General features: G+C 41.5%; 1 protein-coding gene across 2 annotated transcripts in view; it reads right to left on the bottom strand.

Moving 5' to 3' along the window:
- nav3 (neuron navigator 3) overlaps positions 1–15,991 on the bottom strand; it is a 188,647-nt gene that overhangs the window by 130,042 nt on the left and 42,614 nt on the right. The window contains exon 1 of one of the 2 annotated variants that reach the window (XM_086058359.1): positions 10,182–10,229. The exons of the other annotated variant lie outside the window; for it this stretch is intronic. Coding sequence (XP_085914485.1) covers positions 10,182–10,214 — 33 coding nt within the window. The 5' untranslated portion in view covers positions 10,215–10,229. Of the gene's footprint in view, positions 1–10,181; positions 10,230–15,991 lie in introns of those variants that run through there. 2 annotated transcript variants of the gene reach the window in all.

Below are 15,991 nucleotides of genomic sequence, written 5' to 3'. Positions count from 1 at the left end.
TAAACCCATTTGGGATTACGTTAAGAAAAAAAGATGCCAGGTTACTGTGAGGCTGCTGTTATCCCCAACCAATAATGCTGATGAGGCTGGACGAGATGAGTGAAACTGGCCTAAAGCGATCGTCTTAGGCAACCAAATGTGTGCCTGAATGGGCCTGGACCCTAACCCACCTACTCATTATGGTAACCGCAAAGTATTAGGAGCTGACGTAGGGACACATTACTGTGGGGAAATGGCAGCAGGACGGGCGGGGAGACGGTCACTGAGTACATCAGCAGCAGGCAGAAAGGCAATAATGTGGCAATGATATCATGGCATGGCCTCGCTCAATAAGTGTCTGATCACGTTATCCGTAGGCTGCTCATAGCCCGGAGAAAGCACATTTGCATGGTATCTGCGCATTGCGATGATTTGCTGAAACATTAACAGTATTATCCCGCCGCACATAGAGAATAATGGGCACAACAGCTGCTGCCAACAAAATAACCATTCACACACATTTCCCATTTTAGGTGTTCTCAACTGACACAAATCATTTCCAGGAGAAATATTGAACATGAAGCAAGAAATGGACCAAACTGTTATTTGTGCCAATCCAGCCCTGTTTACGTGCAATTTCTAAAGGAACTCCAATTGCTAGCTCAGTGGTTATCACGCCATAAATCAGTGCCAGCGTCAACTCATCGACTACAGCAGAAAAACATTTCAACAACTGATCATTTTTCCCAGTTAACGCTTCATCGCAAAATTGTTGCTCAACCTGCAGAACCTTTTAACACGTGCAGGAAACGGAGACCGCTTTGGCGCCCGCTCAAAAGTCGCCGATGTCAGCACACTTGAAATAACTGTCAGTCGCTCCGGAGCTGCGGGCCCACATGAAAAGGTCTACATCTCACGGGTCCGTGTTAGCGGGTCTCTGCGCTCTCTACCCAGGTGTCACGGAAATGTGAGAGCTGCCGCTCCTGGGGGGCAGAGGGGTTCAAACGCCAGGCGCCGACCGCTTGGACTACTGTAAGCCACCTTCTTGCAGGGCATTACAGGTTTTTGTTTAAATGAGTCCAAGGAAATTATTTTGCTGTCAACACCACTGAGTCACAGGACATCATTTTAACTTCTGTACGACGGCTCACGTTATGATAACATTTAACAGTCACACGATACACCGAGTCCTCAATTTGACTATCCCTGTGGTCAAGTAACTCCATACCGGCAGCGCACCACATCTAATGGGGGCCGAGCGCGCCCCGTCTGACTTTTAATGTAGCACAGTTTGTTGGATGTGGAGACGAATCAAATGCATTCCAAAGACCTTTTTCAGTGCAGACCCGCCGAAGCAGCGGGACTAAAAGGCCCCCCCCAATTTTTTTTTGAAATTCAGAGAAAAAGAGGCTTTCATTCGTAACCAACACTGTGTTTTGTGTTTTGTGTTTTGAGGTTTGAAAAGGCTCACGGGTCTGCGTTAGTCGTTCTCTCACTTCAGCATTTGCGCGTAAAATAGATATACAGCATATTTTATTATGTTGCATTTTGTCATCAAAAAGTGCAACAATTGCTAGAAAAGTGGCAACAGGGGTAGGCAAACTCGGTCTTCGAGGGCTCCCGGAGTCCTGCAGGTTTAATGCTGCATTGGAGGATGGTCGGAAGTCATGCTTTTCCGCGTGTACGGGAACGCCACCTTGAACTCGGAAATCCCACTTGCGAAGTCGGTAAAAAAAAAAAAAGTAGGCCTACCCTGACTTTACTGACGGACGACAACGTGACGTCACTCTACAATGGCGACCCCTTTGGAACACAGAGCGTGAATTTATTTATTTAATTTACTTGAGTATAAAAATAGATAGGTTTCTTCATTCATAAATATTCGACATAACTCCACGTAACACAACGTACGCTTATGAAATAGGATAAAAACAATAAATGTAGCAAAATTGCGAGAAGGCAAGTTTGGACCAAACAAAAAAACAATGTATCACTGTCCACCATTTTGGTTGTTTACTTTCGCCTTCAACGCTTTCAGGTCGGAACTGGGAAAAAAACAACTTCGATTTCCGAACCATTATAGGTTTCCCTGCTCCAACACACTTGATTCCAATGAAAAGGGGTCGTTATCAGATTCAAATCAAATGACTGCATTTCTGCATGAATTAATGATAATGAGATCACAACAATGGACACAGTCTTAACGAATACCACACAAGAGATTCGAATTTCATTTTTAGCTCGGTTTCATTGGACGTGCTATGTCAACGTTTGTGAATGCCTTGGTTAGGAGACTTTAGTGCGGTTTGCATATTTTTTCTTGCAAAAACAACAAATATTTTCTTAAAATACGTCAATACATGTATAACAACGGCATATCAATTAATAATATTTGATAAGTGGATGAAAATGTGGATTACATTGAATATGGATGTTGGTGATTTCCTCTTCATTCCAGATGGGGGCAGTTTGGTGATGTTCCTGCAGTCTCAACCGGATGGCTTTTGGAGTTATTAATATGAAAGCATTGTGCTGATGAAAAAGCAGTCATCATATATGTCATTTATCCCCCCGGCATGTCAAGATGTGATTATGCTCTCCATTCATTGTGGCTAAAGGGCTAAACAATTTATTTCTAATCTAGTCGTGAGGACAGCTGTGTTGGGGAAGATGCGAGCTAATGAGCCCAAAACAAATTAGGGAGTCGTTGCCGCGTTTTTCCCCTTCATTTGCATTTTTAGCACATGCAAACACAAATATGATGTTGTTTGTTCTCCGACTCATAGCAACATAATTACCGCTGACTGAGCGGGAATGAGGCAAGTGACCTTTTTCGGCAGACTGATGCCGTCTCCTTCTGTCGGTCGGGAAGATGACGCGCTTTTCTGCTATCTCATTTGAAAGACATAACTCTCATGCAAACCAGAAAGCTCATTATGAGTGCAAGGGGAGCATCCGAGTGTTTTGCAGGAGTGCGCGTTGTGGCGCCCGCAAGGTCCCTGACCCCAAATTCCTGACTTGGAATTCACACTTTGGTGGGAAGAACTCAGCAAAACTCGATAGCATCAGTTCAGAACCACTAAAACCGTCAAACTCAAACGATCGATCGGTGGCCAACTTCCCTTAGGGATCAATAGCAGCTTGGACATCATTCAAAACCTATTGGGGTTTTTTCCTATCGCATGGAACAAAAGCACAACAGAATGTTGATGGGTAAATGGACAAAAAGACCAACTCAGGATTGCTCCAGGATGAAACAGAGTACCGTGTAGATATCCTATCATGATTACAGTATACCCATAATGATGATGATTTCGGCCATAATGTTTTCCTCCTGTTTCACCTCCGGACTGGTCAAGAGTGCTTTTAAGTCACAGACAGTTGACTTTTGCTCTGCAGCACATCTGTCGGAGCACAAGTCAAGCCTCTCAAAGTGATTTTTCTTGTTCTTTGGCTTCAGGCAGCACACTCCATTCTAAGTATCTTATAATAAGCAGTTGGCGGACTTGTATATGATACCGATTATGCCGCTGGGGCGCTGCTCTGTGTTTTGCTGTTTATCCTGGCCGGCCTCGAGCGTGCCCAGTTTAAATAATGGTGAGCTAGTTAAGTAACGCAGCATGAGAAAGTTGAGCATTCCAAGCCCAGATATGACTGATGCACTCCTCCCCTCCATTTCTCTTTTTTCCCCTCCAGTTCGTCTCTTCTTCTGATGTCCATTTTTGTATTTCATTTTTCAGCTGACAGCGATTATTACACGCTACTACCGTAACTTCAACTTTCATTCTGGTTTCTTCCATATGGGGATATATTTTAGCAGATGTATCCCGCGTATATACAGTGGAACACTTAAAACTCATTCACTGCCATTGACGCCTATAAACGTCAAAAAATCATTTTAACTGTTTCTATTAGTTTAACATTTTTTCCACTTTTGTCAACATTTAAAAAAAAAAAAAAGAAAAAAAAGAAAAGATTATCAAAAATAGGAGCGCACATTTTTTAATTGTAATTAATTGCATGACTTCAATAGTTAACTCACGATTAATCACAAATTTGTTCTAAATGTACAATAATTTATTTTTCTAGGTTTTTATACTTTTGTTAACAAAAGTGGGAAAAAAATGTAACTAATAGAAATAGTTCAAATGATTTTTGGACGTCTATAGCTGTCAATGGCAGTGACTGAGTTAAGTAATGGCATAAAAAATAAACAACTCCAGTCTAAATAAGCAAATATAAAGAAATACTTAATCACTTTAATTTGAATGTATTCATTTAAAGTAAAAAACATTTCCCATCTTTCACATGCCAGTAAAATACCTGCCTAGCCAAGTTGGAGGTCTTAGGTTAAAAAAAAAAAAGTTTAAAGAGAGGTAAAAAGTTTCTCAAGGCAAGGAGCACATTAAAGCAAGCAAGAAGGGAATGTGGAGGAGCGAGATATGATTCAGCATTAAGACGGCAAAAGTGTGGAACTGCATAAAGTTCTCTCATTTGCGCAGCCTCTCTAATGCTGGTCAAGTACGGGTGCAAGAGCTCTCTCACACACCATTTTACAGGAACACAGAGTGATATTAACACACCACTGAGATGATTTGTTTATGCCCCTTCCAAAAATAACACAATACGTGTCACTCTTTCTTTTTTTTGAGGGAGTACACAAAAGGGGATGTGCAGTTTTCCACATTCTGCTTCTTTTGCGTTCGGCTAAGCTGGGAAGAATATATTGAGGCCAGACTGTTTGCTCTAATGAAGACAGGCAGAAATAGAAAACGTTAGACCACAGACTTATCTGAGCGTTGTACGAAACCAGAAATTGTACCGTTTGCTGTAGCTGTAAAAGCTTGACATATTTTGTGTCTTGAAAAATAATTTGATTGGTCGCCCTCCTCAATAGAATTTTTTTTACAAATAAAAACTACAAATAGGGTTAACAGCAGCAACTTTTTGCAAGACAGAACGTCTCGGCTTTTAATTGGGCTGATTGGTTTTTCACTTAATTAAATAATTGTAATTATAATTATAATATAATATAACAAATAATTATCATTGTGAAAAGCACTAAAACAATGATTACGTTCTTAGCATGTCACTGTTGACTACAGTAAAGAGATATATTTTATCTGAGGAGACAAAAAGGACCCACTGCAGCAAAGTGGAGACTGTGGAGTGTACAAGTGCAGTGTCTAGAATCAAGCATATAGTAAGCATGTCAGAAAATTTGTAGAATTGTGTCAAAAATATGTATTTCAAACCCAAAGTAAAAACGACTGTTCCACCGTGACAACACCGCACCAGCTCACAAGGCCTCAAGCATCTGACAGTTCCTGGCCAAGAAGAGCATTGCCGCGCTGGAGCAACCTCCTTATTCGTCCCACATGTGTGAAATTTTTTCCCCCTCTTTCCCAAGCTCAAGGATGTCTCAAGAGGACCCATTTTGAAGACGTGGACGACAACAAGATGGCCGTGATTAGGGATGTAACGATATCCAAACATCACAATACGATACTGTAATTATCACGTTATTGTGGGGTGGTTGGCGTTACAAAAATAGGTCACAATATTGTAAAAAAAAAAAAGAGTTCATACTAAAAAAAAATTCACACACTAAAAACAGTTGGGTCAAAAATAACCCAATATGGGTCAAAAATGGACCAATCCTCTAAATGGGTCTGTCAGCATAAAACAACTCATAAATATTGGTCAGATCCTTTACTTGGATCAAAAAATTGGATCGTTTTGTATAAAACAACCCAGAAAGTGGATCGGTCCATTTTTGATCCGTAATTGGGTTACTTTTGTTCCAACTGGTTTTAGAGTGCACAATATTGTGCTTTTGCAATGCTAAATATTCTAGATATTTTGTAGCAAAAATATATAAATATAGTATATATATTGACGTCCTTACTTGCTAATGCAAGCACACATTGTGTTACTACATATTGACTCTGTTCACAAGCATATTGCATTCCCCTTCATCTGACCATTAGCATGGATTTTAAACATAGAAGGGCCAAAACATGCCTTATGAAAAGTAAACTGCACAAAAAAAAAGTCACCAGAGGGTGCTAGAACTGCACAAACGGAAATCAACCCAACTTTTTTAACAGATGTGCTGCTTTTAATATCGTGACATGACGACGACGATATATTGTGGCAGTTTTAATATTGCAATATCATGATATTGCCGTTATCGTTACATCCCTAGCCGAGATAATTGTGTGGTGGATTATAGAAAAAAATCCCCCCAGAAGAGCATAAAGTCTTGAGAAAGTGTGTTAGACTCCAGGGGGACTACACCGAAGTTTGAAACATGACTTTGATGACACCAGTCCTGTTTAGCTGGATCTGGCAATAAGCACTGGTTTACACACTTAGAAGCCCACCTGACCCAGTACTTAAATACAACATGCTTCTGCGAATGGAAAAGCACCAATAGTGGACAACAGAGGAAGCCGCACTGAGAGGAGGCTGAGCAAGCAATCAGCAGCTGCGAGGAGTGTTCCTAAACTTGGCACGCGCTCACAAAGTCCTGCCAGCGCTAATGAAAAGAAGCGAGAATAAAAAGGGGCATTGTGGCAATAGAGCGAGAAAGCACACCAGTCGAGGCAATTGGTCCGATCATTCTTGATGAAACGAGATCATGTACAAGTCTACAGGGCATAGAAACCCTTAAAGTTCTAGTCAATATGGTAAGTAGAAACATTTTTGTTATGAGGGGACTGGAATCACAGCGACAACATTTTGGGTTGATTCCAACAGAACCAACACTGAAAATGCACAAGGAATTCATGTTGTATTCCACTCAGGTTATTCTTTCACAAAAAAATGTAACCGCTTGGCAGCATAATGTAACCAGAAACATTGTTAAATGAACACCTCCGGCCATGTCATTATTATGTCCATAAAGGCGAGTGATTATACATTGATGGGATGATGCCTGAGACTGAAAAAAAGCTGACAGCGCCAAGCGATTCGTGGCACATTTTCCTCTTCTGATAAAACACAAAAGTCCCCCCACCCAACCCGCCCCCACCCCCCAACCCCCCCCCCCCCCCTTCCAACCCTTTTATGCAGCACTCAGCTGTCGGGAGAACTTTCCTTCTTATCTGCAAGTGGCCTGATAACAAAAATCAAAGGAGCGACTCAAGGTTGAACTGTTGTTTCCTCACTTCGCCTCTCTGGAAGTGCTTCACCTAAAGCCAAGTTTATCCTTCTTCCCATTCGCAGTGTTGAATTTTTCTTTGCACAAGAATAGAACTTCCATCTGAATGGTTTCAATTAGTTTCCATCTGTTTGATGCAATTGAATGATATTAGAGACGGAGAGCCTTCAGAAACAGGTCTGGGAACTCCAGTTTGTGAGAGAAGACAGAACAGTGGGGCCACAACCCATTCATCAATCATCAAGTCAGAGACAGACGTTCCTGCCCGAAAATATGATGTGACTCAATTTTACCCAGGCTCCATTATCTGCTATTAGACTGGGAGGATACACGCACACTGGATTCGAGATGAGGATGTAATCACCCCACTCCATTGTTTGAATACATTTGCAGGGCAGCAAATCCGCTTGTGCTATATAGCTGCCATTATGCCTTTCTACCACCCGACAGCCCCACAGCCATTACACATGGGCGAATTCTTCATTCTCATTAAAAAGTGTCAGTTTACACTGCCGTATTGCCTCTGTTCTTTATTAGAAAAGCAGTTTTCCAAGTCCAAAGCGGGTAGCTTGTTAAAGACATTTATCAGAAGTGGTAACGAGATACATTTGCAGTATAACACATTGAAGTCATCCTATTACAGGAATGAATTACACGTCTGCCTATTTCTAAATATACATTGTAGAGTAGCTTTTTAAAATTTTATATATATATATATATATATATATTTTTTTTTTTCTAAAAGAGCTCAGTATTGTTCATTCGGTAATGTCATCATCATTGCTCTTTTATTTAATTAATTTTTTTGTATGTGGGTGAGTATGTGTATGTGCGTGTGTGCGTGCGTGCGTGCGTGTATTCGTTAGTTCACCAAAAACCTATTTAAAAAAAATCCCATACCGTTCACCTAAACCGAACACCGCCGTGAGGAGACCCGAGGAAGGACCAAAGAAAACAAAGGAAGGTGAAATCCAGCACCGACCAGACACCACCCACCGGGCCACCAACCAGAGTTCCTCACCAACCCCAGAAACATCTAAATTCCAACAAATCCAAAAAATCAGGGAGACCTCAAGAGACCAAAGGAGAGACTGAGGAAAGGAAGGAAGGACAAACAAAGCAGAGTGAGATCCACAGACACCAGCCTCCACCGATTCAATGACCCGAGGAAGAAGCAGATTGCGTCTGAGTTTCGATAGATGCTGGTGTGGTGGATCTGGCATGCATGAAAATCTCCACCAAAGAGGGGAGCCGTCGACCCCTGGCAGGACAGAGCAAGCGCAACACCTCAGGGCCCCCCAGGCCGCGGCAGCGCCAAAGGACGACCCCCGGGCCCCGCCAGGGCCACCGGCCGGAGAGCAAACCCAAAAAAAATTATATTATTGGGTTGCGCTTATCTTGGCATCATATTTCTCCAAATACAGGGTGATCCAGCAGTCACTATTCTCTTGTTTTTCTCTATTTCGTTTCAGACTTGAGACGATTAGCATTTGACATCTTTGGCTACACAGCTTTTATAATATCACTTTCTATCCCAACTGCAGTTGAGTCCAGTTTAAGAAGCATTATGGCGATCACACCGCTCCAATGTATAGAACAACCAACCGCATGCTATCCATGACACGTTTCTCAAAACAGGATCTGTCCTTGACAAACCATGCAGCAGAAAAACTGCTCCTATCACCGCCGATCAAACGCAGAGTTCCTAAGTTGGCATTTGCAAAAAGCCAGTGAAAGTCCATCAGCGTCGGCAAAAACTCGATTTGAGTTGGAGGCCGTACCGACTCCAAAGATTAGGATGCTCAGCGACCTGAAGTCGTACGCGTAAAACTTTATCACTCTCTCTGAAGCATCCACTGAGTCGAGATTTTTGTGGATGCTGAGATCTAGATGCTGTTTAGACATAGTTCTGGTATTTATTTTTTTCCGCATGGGGGTCACACATCGGGTTGTAGAGTATAACACGACACCATGTATTTCAGAATGGAGCCGTGTTTAGCCATCAATATGAGCTGGCTTTATCGCTAAAGGCAGTCTGTGTGTAGCGGTCCCGAGAGGTTAGTAGTAGTCGGCATGAGTTCAGGTTGATAGCTTAATATGTAATAATAAGTAAAACAAACGTGAGCTTGGGATTTTGCACAGATTCACGTGAATACGTTTCATTTTCATTACATTTTATTGTGTTCCTTTTCAAATGGAAGGATAGTCCAACAAATTCAAATAGCAGGGATGCATGAAATGAGCATTTTGTTTTTGGAATTTTTTGGAAAGCGCTACGATTGTTTTTTTCTTAGAATCAACTGCAACTGGATAGAACAGAATGATAGCAAAGCAACCGAGACAATGGCAAGAGAGGAAAAGTAATTAGGAATTATATTAATTGTTGTCAACCTCGCTATGGAGGACAAAAACTGCCCAAATAAAAAATAAATAAATGAATAAAAGTGAAATTAAAAACGGATATAATTCAAAAATTTAATACAAAAATAAATGTAAATAAAAACAACTATATACATATACACACACACACACACACACACATATATATATATATATATATATATATATATATATATATATATATATATATATAAATAGATAGATAAATAGGCAGATAGATATTTTTTCTCAATGAATAAATACAAGTTAAAATAAATGATAAAATAAAAACGAGATTCAAAAAATATAAATAAATATAAACATAAATGTTGAAAATAAATACAAAAACAAATATAAATAGAATTAAATTAAATTATGAACACACTGCTCTCACATTTATTTATTTATTTCATGCTGCAAACGCTCTGTCAGGTCGAGATGTTATTCAAATGAGGGGGCGGTCCTAAGCGTGTTTTGGGTTGAGCTTTGTAAGAGAGGGGAAAGCAGCAAAAGTGAAAAAAGTCAGGCTTGGATAAAGTTGTGAGCAGTACCTATCAAAGTGGAAAGAGAGCTGGGGAATGATGTCACTGCGCACAAAGTGGTCCAAGATGAAGCTGTGGTGGGCGCAGGTTTCCCCCGTTCTGCCACAGCATCTTACCTGTTTGGTGTTCAGGTCTTCTTTGGAGTGCATGTTGGGGCTGCCAACTGGTGTGGCAGGTGCACTGCGACTGCCCCCCGCCAATGCAGCGCGCACTGATGACAGCCACTTCATGACCAAATCAAAACAAACAACTAATTCCCGAGTGGTTTCTACGCCTGGAGCATGTCACCGCCGTTCCGCATCGCACTGCTTGCACGCTGACACAGATCCAACAAGCAACAATACACACTAATCTGAAAAGTCTACACGTACCGCCACCCCACTTGCCACTGTAGCCTAGTGACACACAATCCTCACCCCACACCCCCCCCGCCCCCCTCCATCACTCTGCTGCCATCTGTCACTTTCCCCTGTCACTTTCGCTGCCATGGCGCCGCATCGCTTTATCTAAGACGTTCATGCGGCCGTTCCGCAGACACGCACGGCTCCTGCTGCGTCACGTGGCTATCAGGCAGGCCGAGGGATTGATGGCCATTAATCCAAAGTTAGTGCTTCGTACGCAGGCTGTCGCGCACATCACTCACTGATGGGACGGATGATGGACAGTTGCCGCGCGAGGGTGGATTGCGTCATCGTTGCACTTGATCGAAGCGTGTGCATGTTTGATTGAGGTCGCAGGAAGAAGACACCGTCCTCTAGTGACCAAACATATTGAGCAGCACCAAGTGCTGTTGGCATTATTATTATTATTGACGCAAAAAGCGGTTTTATTTCCAGTTCAAAGGCAGATGATTGGCTGTAAGTCATGCCAATGAAATTCTATATCCACACCAAAACAAAATAGGAGTGTAAAGAACTGAAGTCTCTAAATATGGCAACAAGTCACCAATTTACTTACTGTTGCTTTTTGGCCCCTCATACAACCTAACATGCTCTACAGAATGCAACATTGGGTTTCAATCAAGTTCCCTCTGATCCCTACGTGCAAAACAGCTCCCATGCCAAATGACATGTTTAACAGAAACAAGAAAAAGTAGCAGTAGCAGTAAACTGCATGAAACTTAAGAGTCAAACATACACTTATATTTGAGCCCGTATGAGCAAAGCACGCTCCCAGCCCACAACACAGAGCTTTAAGTTCTTGAAATGACAATCCCACAGACGGCAGTGCCCTGTTAAACCGAATGTCACAGTGTTGTACCACTTTGAAAGCGGATAATTCCCAGCAGGGCTCGGCGAGAGGTCGACTGGAATTATGGCCGCTTGGAAGCCGCCTGTTCCGAGTGGGAAATGCATCCCCCGCTCGGCCTTGTGACTGCGAGGGGCATGGGCATATGCGACGGACAGGCGTTCCCCCCCGCTGGTGCCTGTGTGATGCTGGTGGGGACAGGGCCCGCCATTAATCTCTTAATCTCTGGTCTCAGCGTGCCATACGGATGTAAAGCGGTGAGTCAAGCGGCGAGGAAGCAAAAGTGCAGATCAGTTAAAAAATCAATTGAACTGGATCTGGGATGTTACTTTCAAAATCGAAACCAATATGTGGATCAGATCAGGGTGAAACTCGGTTTTATGTTTGAACAGTGTGTCCTTTACTCCTAGCCACAGACTGGCATTAAAATATAATCAACAAGTGAATCCAATGGTAGCAGTTTTGCCCGCTGGCTAGCCTCAGGGCGAAGATGTTTGACATGTTCCCCAATCACAGAGGGGGACATATTTTTGGGTGGTAACAAGAACCAATTGGAATGATCTTCACACTGGATTGTATAAAAAAATAAAAAAATACACAGGCGTAGACAGAAGCAACACATGGTGTGAAAAATAATTAGTATTCTGCTATTAACTCATTCACAAAATTAATTTGAACTATTTCTTATTAGTTTAACATATTTTTCCATTTTTGTTAACAAGTGTATGAAAACCTAGATTTTTTTTTGTACATTTAGAACAAATATCAAATTTGTGATTAATCGAGAGTTAACTAGTAAAGTCATGCGATTAATTACGATTAAAAATTGTAATTGCCTGATGCCCCTAATTTTTAATAATCTTTTTTTTATATAAGGAAAAGATTATTAAAAAATTTGGCGCGTCGGGCGATTACAATTTTTAATCGTAATTAATCGCATGACTTTACTAGTTAACTCACGATTAATCACAAATGTTATATCTGTTCTAATACAAGAAAAAAGTCTAGATTTTCATACTCTTGTTAACAGAAGTGGGGGAAAAAATGTAACTAATAGAAATAGTTCAAATGAATTTTTGACGTCTATAGCCGTCAATGGCAGTGAATGAGTTAATGGCCTCTGATGTCTTGCTAATAAAAACAACAGTGATTAAAAGTAATTGACTGAGGCAAAAAAAAACAACAACTGACTTATGATTGTTTGGAGCCGCACGTTTTGGAACTCCTCCACATTCTTTCCTGCTCTCACATCCCTCACATGTTGCTGCTGCTCACTTTTTGATGCCCAGATGCGTCGTTCATCGCTTTTATCCAGCTCCTGGGAGCGACCCTCCAGAAACTGGAAGAGGATTTTAGCCAAAACATCTTGGTGGGAGAGAGAGAGGCATTAAAGCAAACTCCCAGAAGACAGAAAAAGGGGCTTTTCCAAAGTGGGGCCTGATACCGGAGCTCTGCTGTGGGACGCCACGATGCAATTCATAACGACTACAAAACACTCAAAAGCTCTTACACATGTTGGAGTGCTGAGACGCTCGCGTCCAAATCAGCTCGGAAAGCGCATGGGGCTTGTTTTGATTGAAGAGTCGTGTGACTGTTAGCAAGATTAAACACAAACATTGAGAGTTGGGTACATTTGGCCAAGGAAGAAACAGTTTGGCACATCTCGGATAAAAGGTGCCGCTTGAGGAATGCACAGGGTGTTCCAAAATATGCTGTAGTCTAATTATATGTTATTAGACGATTGTCGCTCAAATGATCCAGCTTTTAACAAGGCAAAATTATGATGTTGATATTTATGGTAACTTGTTTTGTGGAATAACTTAAATGTTTGTTATTTGTTTTTGACACAATTGTGGCATTATGCTTTTTTTTTTCGAACTGCTATTAAATAGATTTTGCAAAACCCTTCATTTGAACAATTCGCCGTTGCGGCCTTCCTGCACTGTGGCCAGTCCATGACACTGTGTTGACCTTCCCATCCAACACATGACATTTTTCACCCAAATTAGTCTCATCTTGCCTTGGAGGAGGTCTGCTATCTACACTCTGTGCACCACACCAGTTAAAAGGCATTCTTGCAGCATATTTTGCCTCCCACCAGTTTTTGGTTCTCTCACATCCATTGGCTATTCCGGTACAATTCACATTTTAAAGATAATTTGAAATATGGGATGTTCTGTGTTTGACCATAACAAAGCAAGATGAGTCATTTTATTTTCCCACAGAACAAGTTCCCATCGTTGTTGATAAACGTTGTTGCAATCATTTAAGAGGAAACAGGCAATAAATGATGGAGCAATAAATTTGCTTTATCGCCTCGTGACAAATGCAACACCCTGCGTGGCAATCCCTGAATGTTTGCGTCTGCAATGTAAATCACTTCAAACGTGACAATATTGACGAGGCAAACGGGCCGCTCAGATAGAACATTCCAATCTAACGTGACCTTGATGAGGAAGAGGAGAGAACTGCTGGTGCAGTGGAGCAAAGCTTGGCCGCAGTTTTGGATGGCCCCTCTCATCCGCTGCCAAAAGATCCAAAGGGCCAACGGGACCTTGAGATGTTTTTGTAATATATTTCTGTTGGAATGAGACACATGTAAACAATTACGGAGCAAAATGCTGGTGATCGCTGAGAGCAATCCGGAGGGGGAACGAGCTCCCCTTCTGAATTCTCTCCAGAGTTTTTGCCATTAATTGACACGCACACAAAGCACCGCCTTTGCAGAATCGCAGCGTCTCGTGCATCACTGCGCCATGTGCGTGCGTGTGTGTGTTAAGACAACCGCAGTGAAGATGGTCAGAATTAGCCGCATGGATCTCACTCGGCTTCGTCTGTCCTTCCTTCCTTCCCTCAGTCTCTCCTTCGGTCTCTTGAGGTTTCCCTGATTTTTTATTTTTATTTTTTGGATTTTTTGGAATTTAGATGTTTCTTGGGTTGGGGAAGAATTCTGGTGGGTGGCCCGGTGGGTGGTGTCTGGTCGGTGCTGGATTTCACCTTCCTTGGTTTTCTTTGGTCCCCTCGGGTCCCCTCGGGTCTCCTGACGGCGGTGTTCGGTTTAGGTGAACAGTATGGGATTTTTTCTAATAGGTTTTTGGTGAGCTAACAAATACACGCACGCACGCACGCACACATGCACGCATGCACATACACATACTCACCCACATACAAAAAAACAATATATATATATATATATATATATATATATATATATATATATATATGTATGTATGTATGTATGTATATATATATATATATATATATATATATATATATATATATATATATATATAAAATAAAATAAAAGAATTAGCCGCATGCAGACGAGACACATGAATCGAACTCCTAACACGAGTCCACCAGTCTGGAGCGTGTGCGTTGGCACAGCTAAATTTGCATATGACACTGATAAAAGTTGCTTTGCCTCAGTGGCTTAGCTGGCGGTAAAACGTTGTGAGTCGGGACAATGTTTACTTCCGTGAACACCGCAACGTGACGTCCTTGCTTTGAGTGTACACCACTCGACATGTGCTCTTTGCGCACGAGAGTCGCGTTCATATTAGATGTCGCATTTGTTTTTGTAAGATCGGATTCAATAAAAATTACGAATTGGGCATCACGCCCTGCGATATGAACGTAGCCTAAAAACAACACTCTAAAAACACTTGGATCAAAAATAACCCAACTATGGGTGAAAAATGGACCAATCCTCTACTTGGGTCGAGAAATGGGTCTGTCAGCATAAAACAACTCATAAATATTGGTCAGATCCTTTACTTGGGTCAAAAAATTGGATCGGTTTGTATAAAACAACCCAGAAAGTTGGGTCAAATTGACCCATAAAGTGGATCGGTTCATTTTTGATCCATAATTGGGTTACTTTTGACCCAACTGGTTTTAGAGTGCACAATATTGTGCTTTTGCAATGCTAAATATTATAGATATTTTGTAGCAAAAATATATAAATATAGTATATATATTGACGTCCTTACTTGCTAATGCAAGCACACGTTGTGTTCCTACACATTGACTCTGTTCACAAGCATATTGCGTTCTCCTTCATCTGACCATTAGCATGGATTTTAAACATAGACGGGCCAAAACATGCCTTATGAAAACTAAACTGCACTAAAAAAACAAAAAAATAGCCACCAGAGGGTGCTAGAACTGCACAAACAGAAATCAACCCAACTTTTTTAACAGATGTGCTGCTTTTAATATCGTGACATGACGACGACGATATATTGTGGCAGTTTTAATATTGCAATATCTCTAGCCGTGATAACAATTGTGTGATGGATTATAGAAACCCAACTATGGGTGAAAAATGGACCAATCCTCTACTTGGGTCGATTTGACCCAACTTTGAGTCAAGAAATGGGTCATTTTGTATAAAAGAACCCAGAAAGTTGGGACAAATGAACCCATAAAGTGGATTGGTCCATTTTTGATCCATAATTGGGTTACTTTTGACCCAAGGTCAGCCTGCGCTCACCCAAATGAAGATGTACGGTCAACAATCTCTAAATACACAAAAGTTACAAAACTACAGGCGATACCCAAAAAAGACAGGGGTTCCTTTCATCTCCTCAAGTGGTTGCTGAGCACCACACTCTCCCAGAATAGATTTGAGTAATGACTCCCCCCTTTGCTGCCTGAATAATTCATCCACAATTTT

Source organism: Leptonotus elevatus, chromosome 17, assembly GCF_054856555.1.
Source record: "Leptonotus elevatus isolate MCC_2025b chromosome 17, RoL_Lele_1.0, whole genome shotgun sequence".
Classification (NCBI taxonomy): domain Eukaryota; kingdom Metazoa; phylum Chordata; class Actinopteri; order Syngnathiformes; family Syngnathidae; genus Leptonotus; species Leptonotus elevatus.
This window is presented reverse-complemented; position numbering and strand designations above follow the sequence as displayed.